Source organism: Nansenia antarctica, assembly GCF_963989245.1.
Source record: "Nansenia antarctica genome assembly, chromosome: 15".
In the NCBI taxonomy this organism is placed as follows: domain Eukaryota; kingdom Metazoa; phylum Chordata; class Actinopteri; order Argentiniformes; family Microstomatidae; genus Nansenia; species Nansenia antarctica.
In genome coordinates, this window is record NC_137685.1 from 11,978,904 (window position 1) to 11,998,903 (window position 20,000).

General features: G+C 47.9%; 1 protein-coding gene across 1 annotated transcript in view; it reads left to right on the forward strand.

Moving 5' to 3' along the window:
• setd5 (SET domain containing 5) overlaps window positions 1-16,021 on the forward strand; it is a 25,823-nt gene extending 9,802 nt beyond the window's left edge. The window contains exons 12-24 of the mRNA XM_080545443.1: window positions 737-817; window positions 1,308-1,538; window positions 2,836-3,300; window positions 3,512-3,769; window positions 4,466-4,589; window positions 5,072-5,367; window positions 6,082-6,138; window positions 8,987-9,514; window positions 10,207-10,299; window positions 12,141-12,496; window positions 14,422-14,549; window positions 14,739-14,833; window positions 15,088-16,021. Of these exons, the coding sequence (XP_080401569.1) occupies window positions 737-817; window positions 1,308-1,538; window positions 2,836-3,300; window positions 3,512-3,769; window positions 4,466-4,589; window positions 5,072-5,367; window positions 6,082-6,138; window positions 8,987-9,514; window positions 10,207-10,299; window positions 12,141-12,496; window positions 14,422-14,549; window positions 14,739-14,833; window positions 15,088-15,684 (3,309 nt within the window). The 3' untranslated portion in view covers window positions 15,685-16,021. The remainder of the gene's footprint in view (window positions 1-736; window positions 818-1,307; window positions 1,539-2,835; window positions 3,301-3,511; window positions 3,770-4,465; window positions 4,590-5,071; window positions 5,368-6,081; window positions 6,139-8,986; window positions 9,515-10,206; window positions 10,300-12,140; window positions 12,497-14,421; window positions 14,550-14,738; window positions 14,834-15,087) is intronic.
• Window positions 16,022-20,000: the final 3,979 nt, after the last annotated feature.

The following is a 20,000-nucleotide window of genomic DNA, read 5'->3' on the forward strand; positions in this document are numbered from 1 at the left end:
CAAGCTAGATCATCAATTGCTAAATTAGCCTTTCCTCCTTAGTCACGTATCCAGCGACTTTTGGTTTAACCAAATCTGAACGTGCTGTGTTTCCCAAAACATAGTTGAATTTGTCTAATTGCGAACCAAAAGTATTTTTAGTCCTAGCAAAATTATTACCTGGACACTTCCATTAGACTAGCCAAAGCAAGATACCGGAGCACTCATACAATCTGCACGTTTATTGCAGAGGAACAGGGTGACTGACATTTCGACATTTCGTCAGTCACACTGTTCCTCTGCAATAAACGTGACTAGATTGTATGAGTGCGCCAGTGTCTTGCTTTGGCTAGTCTAATAGACATGCCCAGGTAATAGTTTTGGTATTATAAAATTGGATCCCCTCGGATCTTAAACTTGGCTGAAGCGTGTTGGACTTTATATTTAGTATTTTTAGTGCTGTTTGTATTTATTTATTTGAAGTGCATTTTTCAGCACTGCTAATGGAACGTGTTCGAGCAGCTTCCCAGAAAGGATAGGGCTCAGTCAAACCCTACAACAAGGTCATTTTGAATCTGCTTAACTGAAAAACTGTGGTTTTGTCCGGGAACAGTTTAGCGGTTTCAAAAATTGGAATCCGTCCAAACCTTGTGTGTGTGTGTGTGTGTGTGTGTGTGTGTGTGTGTCTGCTCAAGTGTACGCTGCATGTGTTGACTTGTTTTCATTCCCTCACTAACACTGTCCCTGTCTGACATAGGATGTCATGGATGGCGTGAAGCTGGAGGAAGGGGAGGATGGAGAGGTGGATGAGAATGGAGTCCTGATCTCCAGCAGACGAGTATGTACCACGTCATGGCAGCCATCAACTGCTGTGACACTGACCAACAGGCAATGGACCTATCGCTAAGCCACGCCCACTTTGAAAACTCGGACAATCAAACAACGCTTCACTGACAGTGACTGACTGACATTCAATGATTTACAATGGCGGGAGTTGGCAAATTTCGGATTTTGGATTTACCACAGCAAGTTATAGACATGTTTTTTTTAAAGATGACAAGAATATTTAGTCTAGAAGCTTTTCAACATCAGATATTAGCGAGTTGTTTGTCCGAGTTTTCTGCCTGTAGTGACTTTTGCTGTGATATGATTGGTCAATTGTCCTGTTTACTTCCAGTGAATGAAGGCAGTCAGAGGATTGCATTTCAAACATACAATTTGAAAGCTGATAGAGCTGTAAATGAACAAGCCACGAGATCGAGAGCCTTTCAATCAATCCTAAATACTACCAGTACCAGTTCTAAACACCCCCCCCCCCCTCTCTGTAGACTCGTGACGAGCGCAAGGCGGAAGCCATCATGCACGTGTTTGAGAACATGGAGAAGAGGAAGAAGAGGACGTCCCAGGGGGCGCCGGGGGGCGGCACAGACCCCGAGCCCAAACAGGAGGGTCTGGACCTGGAGGAGGGGGGTGGCGGGGACCCCCCCGGGGGGGGCGGCAACCCTGCGCCCCACGTCACAGGGGTGGGAGTCAGCACGCGCCGCACCTCCTACGTCACTGTGAGTGGGACTTCTTCCTCTCACTCATCCCTCTCACTCATCCCTCTCACTCGTCCTCCTGACTCATCCCCCTCACTCATCCCCCTCACTCGTCCCTCTCACTCGTCCCTCACTCATCCCTCTCACTCATCCCTCTCACTCATCCCTCTCACTCGTCCCTCTCACTCGTCCCTCTCACTCATCCCTCTCACTCGTCCCTCTCACTCGTCCCTCACTCATCCCTCTCACTCGTCCCTCTCACTCGTCCCTCACTCGTCCCTCACTCATCCCTCTCACTCATCCCTCTCACTCATCCCTCTCACTCATCCCTCTCACTCATCCCTCTCACTCATCCCTCTCACTCGTCCCTCTCACTCGTCCCTCTCACTCGTCCCTCTCACTCGTCCCTCTCACTCGTCCCTCTCACTCGTCCCTCTCACTCGTCCCTCTCACTCGTCCCTCTCACTCGTCCCTCTCACTCATCCCTCTCACTCATCCCTGTCACTCATCCCTCTCACAACCGTTTTGGTTTCTTTCTTTTGCTTTCCTCCTGGTTTCACTTCCTCCTTTCTCTTTTCTTTTTCCTCCTTTCCCTCCCCGCGCCTCGACACGCCTTCCCTTCCTCCACGTCCTTACCTCCCCCGCCTCGACACGCCTTCCCTTCCTCCACATCCTTACCTCCCCGCGCCTCGACACGCCTTCCCTCCCTCCACATCCTTACCTCCCCGCGCCTCGACACGCCTTCCCTCCCTCCACATCCTTACCTCCCCGCGCCTCGACACGCCTTCCCTTCCTCCACATCCTTACCTCCCCGCGCCTCGACACGCCTTCCCTTCCTCCACATCCTTACCTCCCCGCGCCTCGACACGCCTTCCCTCCCTCCACATCCTTACCTCCCCGCGCCTCGACACGCCTTCCCTCCCTCCACATCCTTACCTCCCCGCGCCTCGACACGCCTTCCCTTCCTCCACATCCTTACCTCCCCCGCCTCGACACGCCTTCCCTTCCTCCACATCCTTACCTCCCCGCGCCTCGACACGCCTTCCCTTCCTCCACATCCTTACCTCCCCCGCCTCGACACGCCTTCCCTTCCTCCACATCCTTACCTCCCCGCGCCTCGACACGCCTTCCCTTCCTCTACATCCTTACCTCCCCGCGCCTCGACACGCCTTCCCTTCCTCCACATCCTTACCTCCCCGCGCCTCGACACGCCTTCCCTTCCTCCACATCCTTACCTCCCCGCGCCTCGACACGCCTTCCCTTCCTCCACATCCTTACCTCCCCCGCCTGACGACATCATTCTCCTCCCCCTCTCCAGGAGCCCGCCGTGGCCGAAGCCGAGAAAGCCCTGACGACGACGACGACGTCCTCCGCCGCCCCTCCCCTCCTCCCGGGCCCCGCCCCCGCCGCTGCGCACCTCAAGCCGCCCCCGCCGGCCCGCTCCTCCAAGCCGCGGCCGAAGAGCCGCATCTCCCGCTACCGCTCCAGCTCCTCGCAGCGCGCCAGGCGCCAGCGGCAGGCCCTCGCACAGCAGGCGGCAGCGGCGGAGCAGGGGGCGGCGGCCTCCGAGGAGGCGGTGGGGGCCCAGGGCCCGGCCGGGGCAGAGCTGGGGCTGGGGGACAGCAGCCTGGGACCAGGGCAGCTCCTGGATCCAGAGGGCCTGGTGCCAGGCGGCATTGGAGGAGGAGGAGGAGGAGGAGGAGGAACAGGAGGAGGAGGAGGAACAGGAGGAGGAGGAGGAGGTCTGAATAAGGCCACCATGCGCTACCCCAAGACCAAGAAGGTGAGAGAGAGATATTAGTTTATGAAACACAGGATAAGATGTTGATTTCCTATCAAATATCGGATATCAGATATCAAATATCGTTACGTATAACTCATGTCATAGTCTTTCCATATGCAATGACTTCAACCCCCCCCTCCCCTCCCCAAAGTACCCCATGTAAATGCATCCAAACCGTCTAAAATGTCCCCCTCCCCCTCTTCCCTACCAGTACCTGGTGACGGAGTGGTTGAACGACAAGGTCCTGGACAAGGCCCTGCCGGAGCCCCCGGTGGAGCGGCCCCTGCGCATCACCACGGACCCCACGGTGCTGGCCACCACCCTCAACATGCTGCCGGGCCTCTCCCAGTCGCCCAGCCTCATCTGCACGGCGCCCAAACACTACGTACGCTTCGGCTCGCCCTTCAACCCCGAGAGGCGCCGGCCCCGGCCCGTAGGAACGGACGGCACCTACGGCTGCTTCAAGAAGGTACAACAAGACATCATGTGACTGTGACGGGGGGGGGGTAAAACAAGACGTCATGTAACTGTGAGGGGGGGGGTGGGTAAAACAAGACATCATGTGACTGTGAAGTGGGGGCGGGCGTCTGAGGTGTCTGGGGATACATGGGCAGGGTTCCCACGGGTCCTTGAAATCCTTGAAAGTGCTTGAATTCCCCTCTCTCTCTCTCTCTCTCTCTCTCTCTCTCTCTCTCTCTCTCTCTCTCTCTCTTTACTTAGCTTGTCAACTAGTAAATAAGTCTCTGTATTCCTTAACTTTTTTTGGGATGCAAACAACTCGCTTTTTTCACGTCAATTTGGGTGACTTGTGTGGATAACGGTGCTATATAAGTGCAGTCCATTTACCATTTCATAACCGCTTTTTATAACACTAGCCCCCGCCGAACCTGAATTTGAGGGAATTTAATCTTTGAAAGTCCTTGAAAGGTGCTTGAGTTTGATGTTCCAGAAGTGGTGGGACCCCTGCATGGGGAATGTCCAGGTCACAAGAACACAGAGTGAAGCCCAGGATGCAACAGCCTAACGGGGATCTGTACTCAATAAATAAATGCACCCTATGTTTTCACAACGTGTGCTTTGTTTATGAAATTGCCAAAGGTGCTAAAACGAAACTGAACGAACTGAACTAACTCCATGGTGTGGTCTTCCTGTTCCTCTTCCACAGAGGTGGATCAAACAAGCCCAGGACGAGACCACCTGCTCAGCAGCCAGCCTGGAGGACGGCACGGAGTCCACCTCCTCACACCAAAGCAACAGCAGCAGTTCCACCCCCAACCCCTTCAACGCCGGTACCTACCTCTCTCCCACCCCCCTCTGAGGCACCCAACACCTTGTGTTCCTAGTCTACGCTGCAAAAAAGTCAGCTCTCAAAAACAAGCAAAATAAAAGTGATAAAATGGGGGAGATATTACTTAAAATGAGCAAAATGATCTGCCAACAGAACAGGGAAATTTCACTTGCCAAGATGTTTTAAAACAAGTAAAAGATATCTTCAAACTAGTGCAACAAAAAACAAGCAAAATATTGCCTTGATTTAAGGTTTTTCATTACTTATTTAGATTGACTTTTTGCAGTGTAGTAGTTATCTAACAGGTGTGGTGTGTGGTTGTTCTGTCCAGTGCTAGCTGAAATCCAATCGTATAACACAAGGCATATTTCCAGTACATATTTCCATATACAGTTTGTACTTATCAGTATGCGTTGCACTTTCAACAACCAGATCATCTAAAGTGTCATTTCTCTTTCCTCCTCTTCCTCCTCCCCTACGAAGAACTGGCGGCGCCCTTAAAGAAGCGGCTGACCAAGTTGGCCGCGGAGGGGGCGGTGCCCGGGGGCCCCTCGTCGTCTGACCCCCTGCTGGGTCCCCTGTCCCCCGACACGCCCCCCCCGCCCTCGGACCCCCTTCACCCCCAGCTCAGCGCCTCCTATGCCGCCGCCCTCCTGCTGGGCGCCCACCACCACCAACACGGCGGGGACGAGGAGGAGCGCCAACGGGACAACGGGACGCCCTACTCCCCCCTGCCCTCGCTGCCCACCAGCCGCTGCAACACTCCACTGCAGTTCGAGGTACGGACGCCGCGCACACACACACACACACACACACACACACACACACACACACACACACACACACACCATACACATAGACACACACACACCATACACATAGACACACACACACACACACACCATACACATACACACACACACACCATACACATAAACACACACACACACACACACACACACCATACACATAGACACACACACACACACACACCATACACATAGACACACACACACACACCATACACATAGACACACACACACACACCATACACATAGACACACACACACACACACACACACACACACACACACACACACAAGCAGATACACCATACACACACACAGACCATACATTCAAACACACACACACGCAGATACACACACACACACACACACAAGCAGATACACCATACACACATACACCGTACATTCAAACACACACACACACGCAGATACACACACGCACACGCACATACACACACCATACCATACTCTCTCACACTCTTATTAAGTGATTTTTTTCCGATTGCTGCTTCATTTTCACAATGTGCATGATTGTTATTCTGGGCACACGTTTCTATTTGATTGCTGGTATGACACGTCTCTCTGACGTCACGTCTCTCTATGACACGTCTCTCTAACGTCACGTCTCTCTAACGTCACGTCTCTCTAACGCCACGTCTCTCTAACGTCACGTCTCTCCCCGACCAGAACATATCGTCTCCGGAGGCCTCTCCTGTCCACAGGCCAGAGTCCATCTCTCCAGAGGTGAGTGTTCCCTAACCCTAACCCCACATCCCCCCACATCCCCAGCACTGACAACCACAATCGCTTTTATTACATCTCACTGTACACAAGAATAAAACCATTTTGCTTTGATTCCTCAACATTGACATTGCAGCATTCAGATCACAATAATCATTAGTAAAGTAAACAAGTTAATGAGCTAAAGACATGTTTACACAGACAGACAGTACAGACATGTACACAGACAGACAGTACAGATATGTTTACACAGACAGACAGACAGACAGACAGACAGACAGTACAGACATGTTTACACAGACCAGACAGTACAGACATGTTTACACAGACCAGACAGTACAGACATGTACACAGACAGACAGTACAGACATGTACACAGACAGACAGTACTGACATGTTTACACAGACAGACAGTACAGACATGTTTACACAGACAGACAGTACTGACATGTTTACACAGACAGACAGTACAGACATGTACACAGACAGACAGTACAGACATGTACACAGACAGACAGTACAGACATGTACACAGACAGACAGTACAGACATGTTTACACAGACAGACAGTACTGACATGTTTACACAGACAGACAGTACAGACATGTGTACACAGACAGACAGTACTGACATGTTTACACAGACAGACAGTACAGACATGTTTACACAGACAGACAGTACAGACATGTGTACACAGACAGACAGTACTGACATGTTTACACAGACAGACAGTACAGACATGTACACAGACAGACAGTACAGACATGTTTACACAGACAGACAGTACAGACATGTTTACACAGACAGACAGTACAGACATGTTTACACAGACAGACAGTACAGACATGTACACAGACAGACAGTACAGACATGTACACAGACAGACAGTACAGACATGTTTACACAGACAGACAGTACAGACATGTTTACACAGACAGACAGTACAGACATGTTTACACAGACAGACAGACAGACAGTACAGACATGTTTACACAGACAGACAGTACAGACATGTTTACACAGACAGACAGTACAGACATGTTTACACAGACAGACAGACAGACATGTTTACACAGACAGACAGTACAGACATGTTTACACAGACAGACAGTACTGACATGTACACAGACAGACAGACAGACAGACAGTACTGACATGTTTACACAGACAGACAGTACTGACATGTTTACACAGACAGACAGTACAGACATGTACACGGACAGACAGTACTGACATGTTTACACAGACAGACAGTACAGACATGTTTACACAGACAGACAGTACTGACATGTTTACACAGACAGACAGTACAGACATGTACACAGACAGACAGACAGACAGTACAGACATGTTTACACAGACAGACAGTACTGACATGTTTACACAGACAGACAGTACAGACATGTTTACACAGACAGACAGTACTGACATGTTTACACAGACAGACAGACAGACAGACAGACAGTACAGACATGTTTACACAGACAGACAGTACTGACATGTTTACACAGACAGACAGACAGACAGTACAGACATGTTTACACAGACAGACAGTACAGACATGTTTACACAGACAGACAGTACAGACATGTACACAGACAGACAGACAGTACAGACATGTTTACACAGACAGACAGTACTGACATGTTTACACAGACAGACAGTACAGACATGTTTACACAGACAGACAGACAGTACTGACATGTTTACACAGACAGACAGTACTGACATGTTTACACAGACAGACAGTACAGACATGTTTACACAGACAGACAGTACAGACATGTTTACACAGACAGACAGACAGACAGTACAGACATGTTTACACAGACAGACAGTACAGACATGTTTACACAGACAGACAGTACAGACATGTTTACACAGACAGACAGACAGACATGTTTACACAGACAGACAGTACAGACATGTTTACACAGACAGACAGTACTGACATGTACACAGACAGACAGACAGACAGACAGACAGTACTGACATGTTTACACAGACAGACAGTACTGACATGTTTACACAGACAGACAGTACAGACATGTACACGGACAGACAGTACTGACATGTTTACACAGACAGACAGTACAGACATGTTTACACAGACAGACAGTACTGACATGTTTACACAGACAGACAGTACAGACATGTACACAGACAGACAGACAGACAGTACAGACATGTTTACACAGACAGACAGTACTGACATGTTTACACAGACAGACAGTACAGACATGTTTACACAGACAGACAGTACTGACATGTTTACACAGACAGACAGACAGACAGACAGTACAGACATGTTTACACAGACAGACAGTACTGACATGTTTACACAGACAGACAGTACAGACATGTTTACACAGACAGACAGACAGACAGTACAGACATGTTTACACAGACAGACAGTACAGACATGTTTACACAGACAGACAGTACAGACATGTACACAGACAGACAGACAGTACAGACATGTTTACACAGACAGACAGTACTGACATGTTTACACAGACAGACAGTACAGACATGTTTACACAGACAGACAGACAGACAGTACTGACATGTTTACACAGACAGACAGTACTGACATGTTTACACAGACAGACAGTACAGACATGTGTACACAGACAGACAGTACAGACATGTTTACACAGACAGACAGTACTGACATGTTTACACAGACAGACAGTACAGACATGTACACAGACAGACAGTACAGACATGTTTACACAGACAGACAGTACAGACAGTACAGACATGTTTACACAGTACAGACAGTACTGACAATCTTCTTTAGATTTTCTTCAACTCTCTCCTCCTCCCTCTCCTCCCTCCCCTTCCACAGCCTTGCCTAAGGCCGGACTTTGACGCCCCCCGAGGAGGAGCCCAGTTCCCCGACCTCTCCCTGTCCTCCAGCCTGGAAAGCCCCGTGCCCGCTGCGTCTGACGACTTCTCCCTCTCCCTGGCGGGGCCGCCCCCCCAAGAGTCGCAGGGAGGGCCGGCCTCCGTCGGGGGCGCGGGCGGCGGTTCCCTCACTCCCGTCTCGGCCACGACGCCCTCGGACTCTGGCCAGGCCAGGGAGCAGGGCAGAGAGGCGTTCAGGACAGAGTTCAACCTCATCTACACCTGCTCGCCCCTCAACGCCAACCTGGGGAACCCCCCCGGACCCGCCCAGAGCGACAGACGCCTCTCCCAATCGGAGGGCAGCTTCTCCCCGGCCGAGTCCTTCTACAGCGCCGTGAGCGGCCAAGGGCTCCTGGCGGAGGCGGGGCCCGGCTCCCTGTCGCCCTACGGCGAGCCTCACTACGGGGGCGGCGGGTACCCGGACAGCGGCACGCCCCCGCACACCAGCAACCCACCCCAGAAGAAGAAGGCAAGTCTTCCAACCCTCTCAGTGTGTGTTTGGGGTTTTCACCGAGTTGTATCGTTAATTCAAGTTATTCATTCGTACTTTTTGATTTATATTATTAGTTTGATTTCAACTTCCCTCCGGATGTATGTTAACACATGTAAGAATGGAGATATGCTTATTTATGGAATTACTTATGACTTATTTACGTCAGGCTTAGAGGGGAGAGAGTGATATTATGAGTGTGGTATGTGGAAACAGCGAGGCCAAAGTCATTCTGTGCTTTTTCCTTGCTTTGTGTTTTTTGCCATTCACTTTGTGTCAAATGTATCAATTGCTTCCCAGTGACTCCATATCAATTGAATGAAACCAAAACAGACATGGGGATGATTATTTATTTAGCTAATTATTTTCTGATTAGAATTGTGGTGTGTGTATATGTATCAACTAGTGTCTTTCAGTTGTAATGTTCAGTGGCGTATTTGTTTTTTCTACTTTCTTCCCCCCTAAAAGCTGCAGAGTTTGCTCCTCAAATAATGTACACTTCTCTCTCTCTCTCTCTCTTTCTCTGGATTCTGTCTGTCCCACTGCAGCTAGCCCAACGGTTGTGTGTTCTGTAGCTTTTCCCCCTTGCCCCCCTCCCCCCCCACACTTCACTCCCCCTATGCTCCTTGAAACCTTTGCCAAGTCTTTCTTCCACTTTTTTTCCAAGGCAGAGGGCCAACCTGCATACCCTTAGTCTGCTGACAGGACAGCCAGATTACCAGCCTATAGCTGTAAGAAGTGAATACAAGCCAGTACAAAATATGGTGAATATTTCCATACGACTACATTTAGAAGTGTGCATGTAAATATTGTTTTTGCATCCGCATACAACCCCCACCCCCCTCCCCCTCCAATCCCAAACCTTTCTCCAAAAACAGTACATTACAAAAATATGATCTATAAATCAAACGGTAACATTTGTCATTTCAACCGGCGATGCCATGTCTAGTGGTTGTTGTGGTCACCCATTGTCTTGAGCCCCGAGGGTTCATGATGTCATCTAGGGGGCGGGGCTTTGGCCCTGCTGTTCTATGATCTCTGTCCATCCCATCACGGCTCTGTCCCCCTCGTTCCCCTCATCCTCATGCCAAGGTCAGATCCCAGGTCAGATCCTGCCCATATGAGCAGCCCCTAAGGGCCCATGGGGAATCGAAATAGTATCTCTAGTCTCACCTCTTCTGATTTAGGAAGCTGGGCAACAACCAGTCTAGTGAGGGAAATGTTCACTTTCTTTGCGTTTGACCTGGATAAGATACTGGTTGAACATGCAGTGATGCAGTTACTGTTTGGGAAAGAAAGACATCCTGAACAGACCAACCAGAGGCTAGCTAGGCAATGTCATTGCTTGGACACACCAGGCATTAAGTGGCCCCCTTAAAAGACCCAAGAAGGTATCAAAATGTAAATGGGCAGGTCTCAAGATCCTAATAGGCATTCTAAATTCCCAACGGGTTGTCGTGAGAGACCCCTCTCTTCTGGTCTTGGCCCTCCTCTGGGTTCGACCTCTCCCCCAAGCCTCCATATCTGACTGTCCATTCAGCCAGCCTGCTCCATCTCTGTCATCTCTCCTCTTTAACCCTCCAGTGTCCTCCTGCCTGTGCCATAACCACATTCCGCTGGGCTGTCTCTCTCTCTCTCTCTCTCTCTCTCTCTCTCCCTCTCTCTCTCTCTCTCTCTCTCTCGCTCTCTCTCGCTCTCTCCCTCTCTCGCTCTCTCCCTCTCTCTCGCTCCCTCTCTCTCGCTCTCTCTCCCTCCCTCTCCCTCCATTGTCTCTGATTGTGGGTGGATGTTCGGGTGTACTTTGAGTGTTTTTGTGTTTGTTTTTTTGTCGTGGTTCTTGTTTTTCCCTTCCGTTTTGTGTTTCTTTAACCTTCTCGGTGTTTGCTGTATGTTGTGATGTGTCATGTGATGACGACCAGTTGCCTGTGTCAGTGTTTGACTTTGACACTTGACCCGCTACTAATGGTCCATAAAGAACAAAAACAGCTGTTTGGCCCCGTTGAGACAAAACCTAAGTATGACGGCTTCCATATTCTGGTAATATTATCAACACCAAATCAGAATCGCTTTTATTACATCCCAATGTACAGAAGAGTAAAACTCTTTGGCTTTGGTTCCTCAACATTGACATTGCGGCATCAAGATACACAGTCACAATAATAAAGTAATAAAGTGATGGTGGTAACCAGTCGTACAGGGACGTTTCTTCTTATATATCAATATGCCTTCCAGGTAGGTGAGTCCTCTAATGGGTTGACTTGGTGCATGTCGTCTGGCCGCACCCGGTATTACTGTCCTTGAATGATAACTGGTGATGAATGATAACTGGTGATGAATGATAACTGGTGTTTAATGATAACTGGAGATGAATGATAACTGGTGTTGAATGATAACTGGTGTTTAATGATAACTGGTGATGAATGATAACTGGTGATGAATGATAACTGGAGATGAATGATAACTGGTGTTGCGATGGAGCGAAACAAACGTCCCAGTGTGACATCATCGTGGTTGGTCCAAGGCTGTGCATGTACACTCCCTTCAGTTGGTTGACGCAGGTCCTCCTCCCCATCCCCCCCCCCCCCCCTCCCCTCCACCTCCTCAGGTGTCTCTGCTGGAGTACCGCAAGAGGAAGCAGGGCAGCGAGAGTTCCCTGGGCACGCCCACCCGCCCCGGCTCCTCCTCCGTCTGCTGCACCGGCCCCTCCTCCTCCCCCGGAGGCCCCCGCTCCTCCTCCTCCTCCTCCCTCCACCACCTGCAGCCCCCGGCCTCCCCCCACAGCTCCTTCTCCTCCCCCGCCCACCCCTCCTCCTCCTCCTCCATCCCCCAGGTGGAGGAGGTCAGCCCCCCCCCGGACCACCACCACCATCACCACCACAACGCCACCGTCACCTCCCAGGCCTCGGGACCTCCACAGCAGCAGCAGCAGCACAGGGCTCCGGATGGCGCTAACAGCCACTGGTAAGACACACCACCGCCTGAGAAGACGTGTGTGATGTCATACGTGTAGCCATTTGTCTTTCTCTGCAATCTTATGTTTTGAGACCTTTTTGCACAATTTGGTATTTATTTTGCATCTTGTGTTTTGTGTTCCCAGTCAAATTACAAACTCACATTTTGGTGTCTTACCCCGAAAGCAGTCTACGGACACTTTCTGCTTATCTGGGTTTATCTGTCTCTAAGCACAAACTGCAGCTGGGTCTGTCAAAAAAAATTTGGGGAAGTTAATAGACCCTAAATACGCATGTCTGAATAATTTCAAAGTCATTGAAATCAACGATTTGAGATGATTTTGATGATGACATTTCAAACACTGCTCATTTAGGGTCCGTTAACTTCCATTGGTTTCTGTTAGTGACAGCGCCCAGACAAGCAGAAGCAAAGTGTTTACGTAGAGTCCTTCTGGGTAAGGACTGGGTAAGGGAACCCCCCCCACACCGGTCTGTATAGAGCCGCTTTTCCACTATGAATGAATGAATGAATGAATGGACTTTATTGTCGTTGCTACAGTACAGGTACCAAACAACGACATTTAGGAGGGGTGGCTCCCCTGGTGTTAGGAAAGGGAAAAAAAAAACACTTTTAGAAGAAAAAAAAAATCACAAGAAGGTAAGGAGCTTAAATAAAGGCTATGTACACAATCCACTGTACTATACTGTACAGATAGTCAACTAGGGTTGTCATATTGCACATTAGTATTTTTTCACGCACAGCACTACGGTGCTGACCTGGTGCTGACCCGGGTCAGCCCGCTTCGTTCCCCTTTTCCATTCGTCGTTCCAGGTCGCTTCGGTCCCAGGTCAGCTCGCTTCTTTAGCTCCACATCGAGAGCAGGGTCTAAAATGTCATATCCGGGTCTCTTTGCCAGGCTGCGTGTGACGTGTGACGCTGCACACAGTTGATTGGTCAATGGAAATCGTCATCCCATGTCCCATCCCATAGATTTCTTCACTAACCGCCATCCACATTCACTCTAGGAAAATGTCACTACATTTTCTGTAATAGCTTATTAATAAAGATTCGGAAAATTATGCTGACCATCGTATTATCTTAGTTTAATGGCATTTCAATGAATCATATAACTTTTATTTACAACAAGCACAACACAAAAATCGCTATTATGCACCGTGTTTGTCCGTGAATAACACCGGCTGTGGAGGTGGTACAAACACAATACTCCTTTGCTAACTTCACCATCTGTCTACGGTCATTTTGAGCCCTTAACCACCGCGCTGACACCCCGAGAAGTTATGCTTTTAACCGTAAACTCGATGAACCGGGAGTTCGCTCCGCGCTGTGTCCACGGTGATAGGAGTGGAGGATCGACTCCATTCAAAAACTTTTGAATTCCCTGGCTTCTCCTCTTTCCGGACACGTTTGAATTGTTATCCTAACCCCCGGTAAACCGAAGTTATTAACCCGCAAACGGCACCGTGTTTGTCTGTGAATAACACCGGCTGTGTCATGAGTCAAATGCCGGTAGATTCGCGTCTTGTCGGCGTTTCCCGATGATGATACTACAGTTCATAAAGCAGACAAGTGAAGGCAGTGGTTTTAAGGGTTCAAAAAACATGACTTTATTATGTGTACATAGCTTCCTCTCTCTCTTTCTCTTTCTCTCCAAAAAAATCACGGCTGTTGCTGTGTACACCCGGAAGCTTTTTGCCAGGCTGCGTGTGACGCGTAACTCCGCCTACTATCGTCTACTCCTCCTACTAGTCCGGGTCGGTTTGTGTATAATGGAAAACCAGAACAGATCAAAGTGACCCGACCTGACCTCGAACTGATCTAACCCTGCACTAACGCGGGCTGCTGATGGAAAAGCACCATAACTGAATGTACATGACATCACATGACGTCGTCGGTGTGTTCGGCTTGGTTCCCAGGATGGTTCCGACCACGGTGGAGCGCCTGAGGGAGGGCCAGGGTGTCCTGGAGCGGGTCCTGAGGGGCAGCCTCAAGATGGACCGCGTGCTGAAGAGAACGGAGTGCTCGGCTGGAGACAAGGACCCAGGTACGGTACACAATTTAAGTTTTTCCTGATAAATGTTGTGTCGGTCGTTAAATTCTGAATTCCGACGGTTGACCTGTCGTCTGTTACGGGTGTCTGGTGTCGGGACATTGGGGCTCCGATTAATTCTAGTTCAGTTTTACCCAGAAACGTCAGTTCTCCTATTAAAGCTTGTGACCCGGTTTCCAACAGATGCTGACAGATATGAGATCCAGACGGTACCGCTGGCCTCTCCCATGAAGAGCCCACAGAGGTACAGCCACAGCCCGTCTGGCTACACACACCAGGTATGTGGCTGGGGAAGCGTTACGTGTATCACACACGTTGATGGGAGTGGTACTTACTTCTTGCTACACAGTTCATGTACTGTGAACTGTGGAAAGTATTCCCTCTTGGAAGAAATCCGAAATCTGAATCTGGTAACTTTCCACCTGGGCTTTTTATTGGGCTTTGAACCCAAAAGGTGAATTGACTTTATTTTAGTGTACGGAACGGTGTCAATGTGTCTAAGATTATTATGTGTGCGTGTTGCCGTTGTTAGGTGCAGCCCCCCTTATCGGAGAGCCATCACCAGACGGAAAGTCCGGTCTTCCTGCAGCAGCAGAGCGCTTCCTCGCCATTCCGTGGCTCCTACAGCCCCTCGACCCTCGCTTCCCCAGGCCAGGGCTTCTACCCCCGCCTCTCCTCCTCCCACCCGGCCCTGTCTCTGGACTCCTCCTCCCAGCAGCCCCTCAACCCCCCCCTGCACCAGCAGAGCAGCAGCAGCAGCAGTATGGACGGACCCCAGGTGTACAGCGGGAGCCACCTGAAGGCTAGCCTCTTGAACCACGGGCTGTCGGGGTCTCCCACCCCGGGCTCCAGGGTTCACAGCAACCCAAAAACAGACTCGGGTGCTGCCGCCGCCGCCGCCACTGCTGCGGGGGTCTCCCTGTCCCACGCCTCCAGACTGAGCCAGCAGCAGGCCAGCAGCAGGACCCTGAAACCAGGCAGCCCCGGGCAGTCTGTGCTGCAGGCCGGCTCCAGACTCCTCTCGGCCTCCGGCGCCCAACACTACTCGCAGCGCGGGGCTCCCCTCAGTCAGTTCCAGCACCCCCCCATACAGGGGTCGGGAGTAAGGACACAGTCGGGAAGCTTTTAGTGCGTGTGTTTGTGTTTGTGTGTGCGTGTTTGTGTGAGTGTGTGTGTGTTTGTGTGAGTGTGTGTGAAATCGCGTACCTCCTCAACCTAAACCTGTGGAGAAAGGCTTGGGTGGGTAGGGGGGAGGGGAACCGTAAGGACCTGAGAGGAGGAAGGACTTCTTGTATGGATTTCTCCTTTCTTAGTTTCTGTCTTTTCTTTTTCTTTTTTGCTGAAATTGAATGACTGCATTCTGCACATAGCTAATCAAGGACTTCAACATCATCAAGGAATCATGGAAAAGAGAAGAAAAAAAAACATACACGTTCTAAAAAAGAGAAATCATGTGTCATTTGAAATTTGCGTTTTCCCGATGTGTACAGACTGTGCAAACAGGCAAAGTAACATTAGAAGGTAAAAAATTCATCACAAGTATCTGTACAAAGGAAAAAGAAAAAAAAAAAAAAAAAGTGTACCTGTTGTTTTGGTACCTGGGATGCAGTTGGAACTCAAGCAGAGTTTTTGTTTTTGTTCGAGACGATTTGTTTGATTTGGCCAACCGGCCGGGTCTGTCCTGCAGTATACGTGTTTCGTTTGGAAAGGGGGAACGATACGAGCAGAGTGTACGTGTGTATCATCCGTTATAAAGATGCTTTGGGGGGGGGGGGGGGGGAGGGGGGGGGAACAAGAGCTCCCTCAAAAGATCATTCCATATGATTTCCAAGCTTTTTGTTCCTCTCAACCGTAGCCTATTTCTGAAGACTCTTGATCCTTTCTTTTACTGTTAATTGATTTCCTTTCTCTTTTTTTTTCATCCCCACTTGACCGTTTTGATTTGACTTAGTAGTACTTCACAGTAGATTTGCTATATCGTACATGAGACGGACAGACAGGTCTTATAATTCATGGTGCTGCAGTCTTGGTTTTTTCCAATAAATTATTGTCCATAAAAATCCACTTATTCCTCATCCCAGTTTTCCACACACAGGTAGATTAAATGCATCATATGTCCTTTGGAAATCAGAAAATATTTTTTCATAAAAATGTCATCAGAAAATAATTGTTACAAACATGTGAGTGTGTTGGAATGCAGGGGCGGAGTTGGAAATAAGAAGCAGAATGTTTTTTTTTCTTTACTCTGTTGTTGGGTTTGTTCTCTTTTTTTTTTATCCTGTTGGATTCTTTTTGGAAAATGTATTGAGAATATATTTTTTCTCTCCTTCTGACCAATCCTTGCATTCCGAATGCCACCTAAGAAAAGAGGGGAGGGGGGGGGGGTCATGTATGTCGGGGATGGTTTGAACGGTATATAAAAAAGAAAAAGCTGCTGTGTTCTCCTTATTTGTTTTCTTTTTACGCAAGTGCTGCTTCAAGAGGTTTCCCTTTCCACAGAATGCTGTACCCCCTTGTTATTAGGGTCTTCACCAACTGAATTCTAAAAAAAAAATAAAGAAAAGAAAAAAATCACACAGCAAAAGTTAACGAGTCATGTGCCATGACCACTGCAGTGGGACATAAACGACGTCAAATGACATTTTGCTGATGCAATTGTAGTCTCCTCGTGAGAGAGAGGACACTGTGGGACACCTTCATTGTTTGGACCAGACGTTTTACCGTTTGGCTGAGGGGAGTAAATGGAGTAAAAACAACCAGGTTTGGGCTTCGGAAAGGCCTAAGACAAAGGGACTGGTCAGCTGACTGGACACTTGACCTTTCTCCTTTCACGCCTCCTAACCCTAACAGACAGAAGGGTACTCACTGGTTACATGAATGTTTGACAGAAGACTTCAGAAAATGTGTGACCTACCTAAAATTACCAGCACCTTAATTAAAAGAAAGAAAAGAAACCTAAATGAAACAAAACAACATATGTATGATCATGTGTGCTTGTATAAAAAAAAAAGTGTCATAAACTGTACGAAGAAAATATAGTACACTAAATTTGCCGCATGATATTTCTTTTCGGGTTTGACCGACAAATGGAAAGACTGAAAAATGATGATTGGGTCTGTTTCCGAGAGTCTGGTTTTACTCTTCACTTTGGAGTCCCTGAAATATTTGATTACGTTCAACCTTTTTGTTTGATTTTTTTTACACAGCATAGTAGTAACTATTTGGACTCCCCCTCCCAAAAAATTAAAGCAGAAGAGATGTAATGCATTTTGATAATAAAATACTCATGATGGTAATGTATTTTTGAAAGTGGCAATTTTGATTATTTAATTTAAGGATGTGTTTCTCTATAAAACAATGTCATATACCTTCTCTGTGGCTGTGTTCTGAACGGCATACTAGCATACTATTCATACTAGATATGACGTAGATGTTGAGTATGCAGTGCAGTCTTAACCGGCCACACCTGGCCCCACTGATTGAAGGCTGATGATCCAGGGGCGGAGTTGTGACACGTTGTGACATCTAATGATGTCCCTGAGTGGTAACATGTATAGTCAGAATAGTAGTGGACCTCCGAAGTCGCTGTCATATTTAGACACATGATCTCCTCGTCAGGCTATGCGAGACTACTGGCGGACTAATGTCACCAACGAGCCCATGGGGTTGCCAATGCCACTGTCGCCAGAATCGGGTTGGTCAGATTATTGGGGTCTACGTCCGTAATAATTCCTTTTTCTTGGGGGTTGAGGGGTCCCGTTGGGGAAGCGGTTGGAGGGGAAACACTGGTTACTTTCTCACCTGAAAACATATTAAAATTAATAAAATGACGTTAACACTGGTAGAGCCAAAATTACAGCAGCTTTTAGCCCTTGGAGGTAAACAAATATAAAATAAATGCTGGTATGCCATTTTGAACACAGCCTAAGACACAGTGACATTGAAAGCAGTCGCACAGTGAGTGCACCACTACTGTATTGTATATGAACAGAAATGTTATCTTATATTGTCCCATTTGCAGCAATTCATAAAAAATACATTAGACATACATATATACGTACATATACAAAGTATTTATTAAGAAAATATACCAATACATACAGTACATTTAATGGTGAAATGTCTTAAGCCGTACAGACCCAGGCTACAAAGTATAGTTGGAGAGTCATCTTCTGAGTCGGTTGGTTGACTCATGGTCTATTTGTCACAAGATGGTACAATATTATTATTGGCTTTCATATTTGTCTGAGGTCTGGATCCTTACTTAAAACATGCATGCGTAACTTGAACTTTAGCGCAAAGTTATCCATTGACATCGATCAGAGATTTTACGCAGTCCCCAAAAGTCACACGTGTGTCGTGCACTTTCTTTTAAGCCAAGTGGTCATTAAGGTAGAGCAAAAAAGGACAGGAAGCTGAGCAATAATACTGTTACAATAGTATCTATAGCACTTTAGAACTATAGTATAGCTTTACACACACACACACGAGAGGATGGTTGTTGATACATACTCTTATTAGCCTCAGAGAACCTAGAGAAGTTAGAGGAAATTGTCTCCATCGTTGTCAAAAGGGTCAGAGTCAACTGCAAGAGGAAAGTCTTGTTATTAAATACAGAAAGTGTTCGCTGCAAGTGTCTGGGCTATGATCAGATCCAGCTGTAGGCTCTACATTTCACCTCTGGCATCTCCTTATAAACCACCCGGTAGCCACACTCTGTCGGAATCCTCAGGCACTTGTTGGGCCAGGAGGTAGGTTTCATAGGCCTGGGAGGATACCAATGGAAACAACACAAAAGAGTCATTACACTTCACAGACAGTGACAATGAAGTGCCAATAATTGTGACAATTCGTGACGTTAGAATTATAAGGTTCTATCTCCATTTTTGTCAAAATTGAGTTTTTTTTTACATAATCTGATCCATTAGGTGTTTATTAATGCCTGTGTGGTGTTATTTTTTATTTTATTTTATGTTGACATGTTTTTGTTAGTAATTAATAAAATACAAAGGTTCCATCTCACAAAACATAATAGAATGTACAAACTTTGACGCTCAATATCCCTGAACTACCCTAAACGGAGATAGAACCTTCTAATTCTAAGCTCACGAATTGATACCTGTCTTTATGATGTAAGACATTTTCAATTGGGTCTGTATGAACCCAAAAAATTACATCAGTTTACTCACGAGAAGCAAATGTAGCCGGTTTTGTGGCAGAAACACTTGTCACAAGCTTTGTAGAATGTCTGGCCAGGCTGAAACTCCACCTCGTTGTAGATACACAGACCTGCAGTCAGAAAGAGAACAGTATGAAGAGGATGAACAATTATATTTGGCAACTAAATGTGAATTATACTGTTATTTTAACTGTCCACTAGAGGGAAATGTTGCACTACTGGTGAAAGATGTAACCCATACAAAAAAAGACTTCAAAAACTGAATA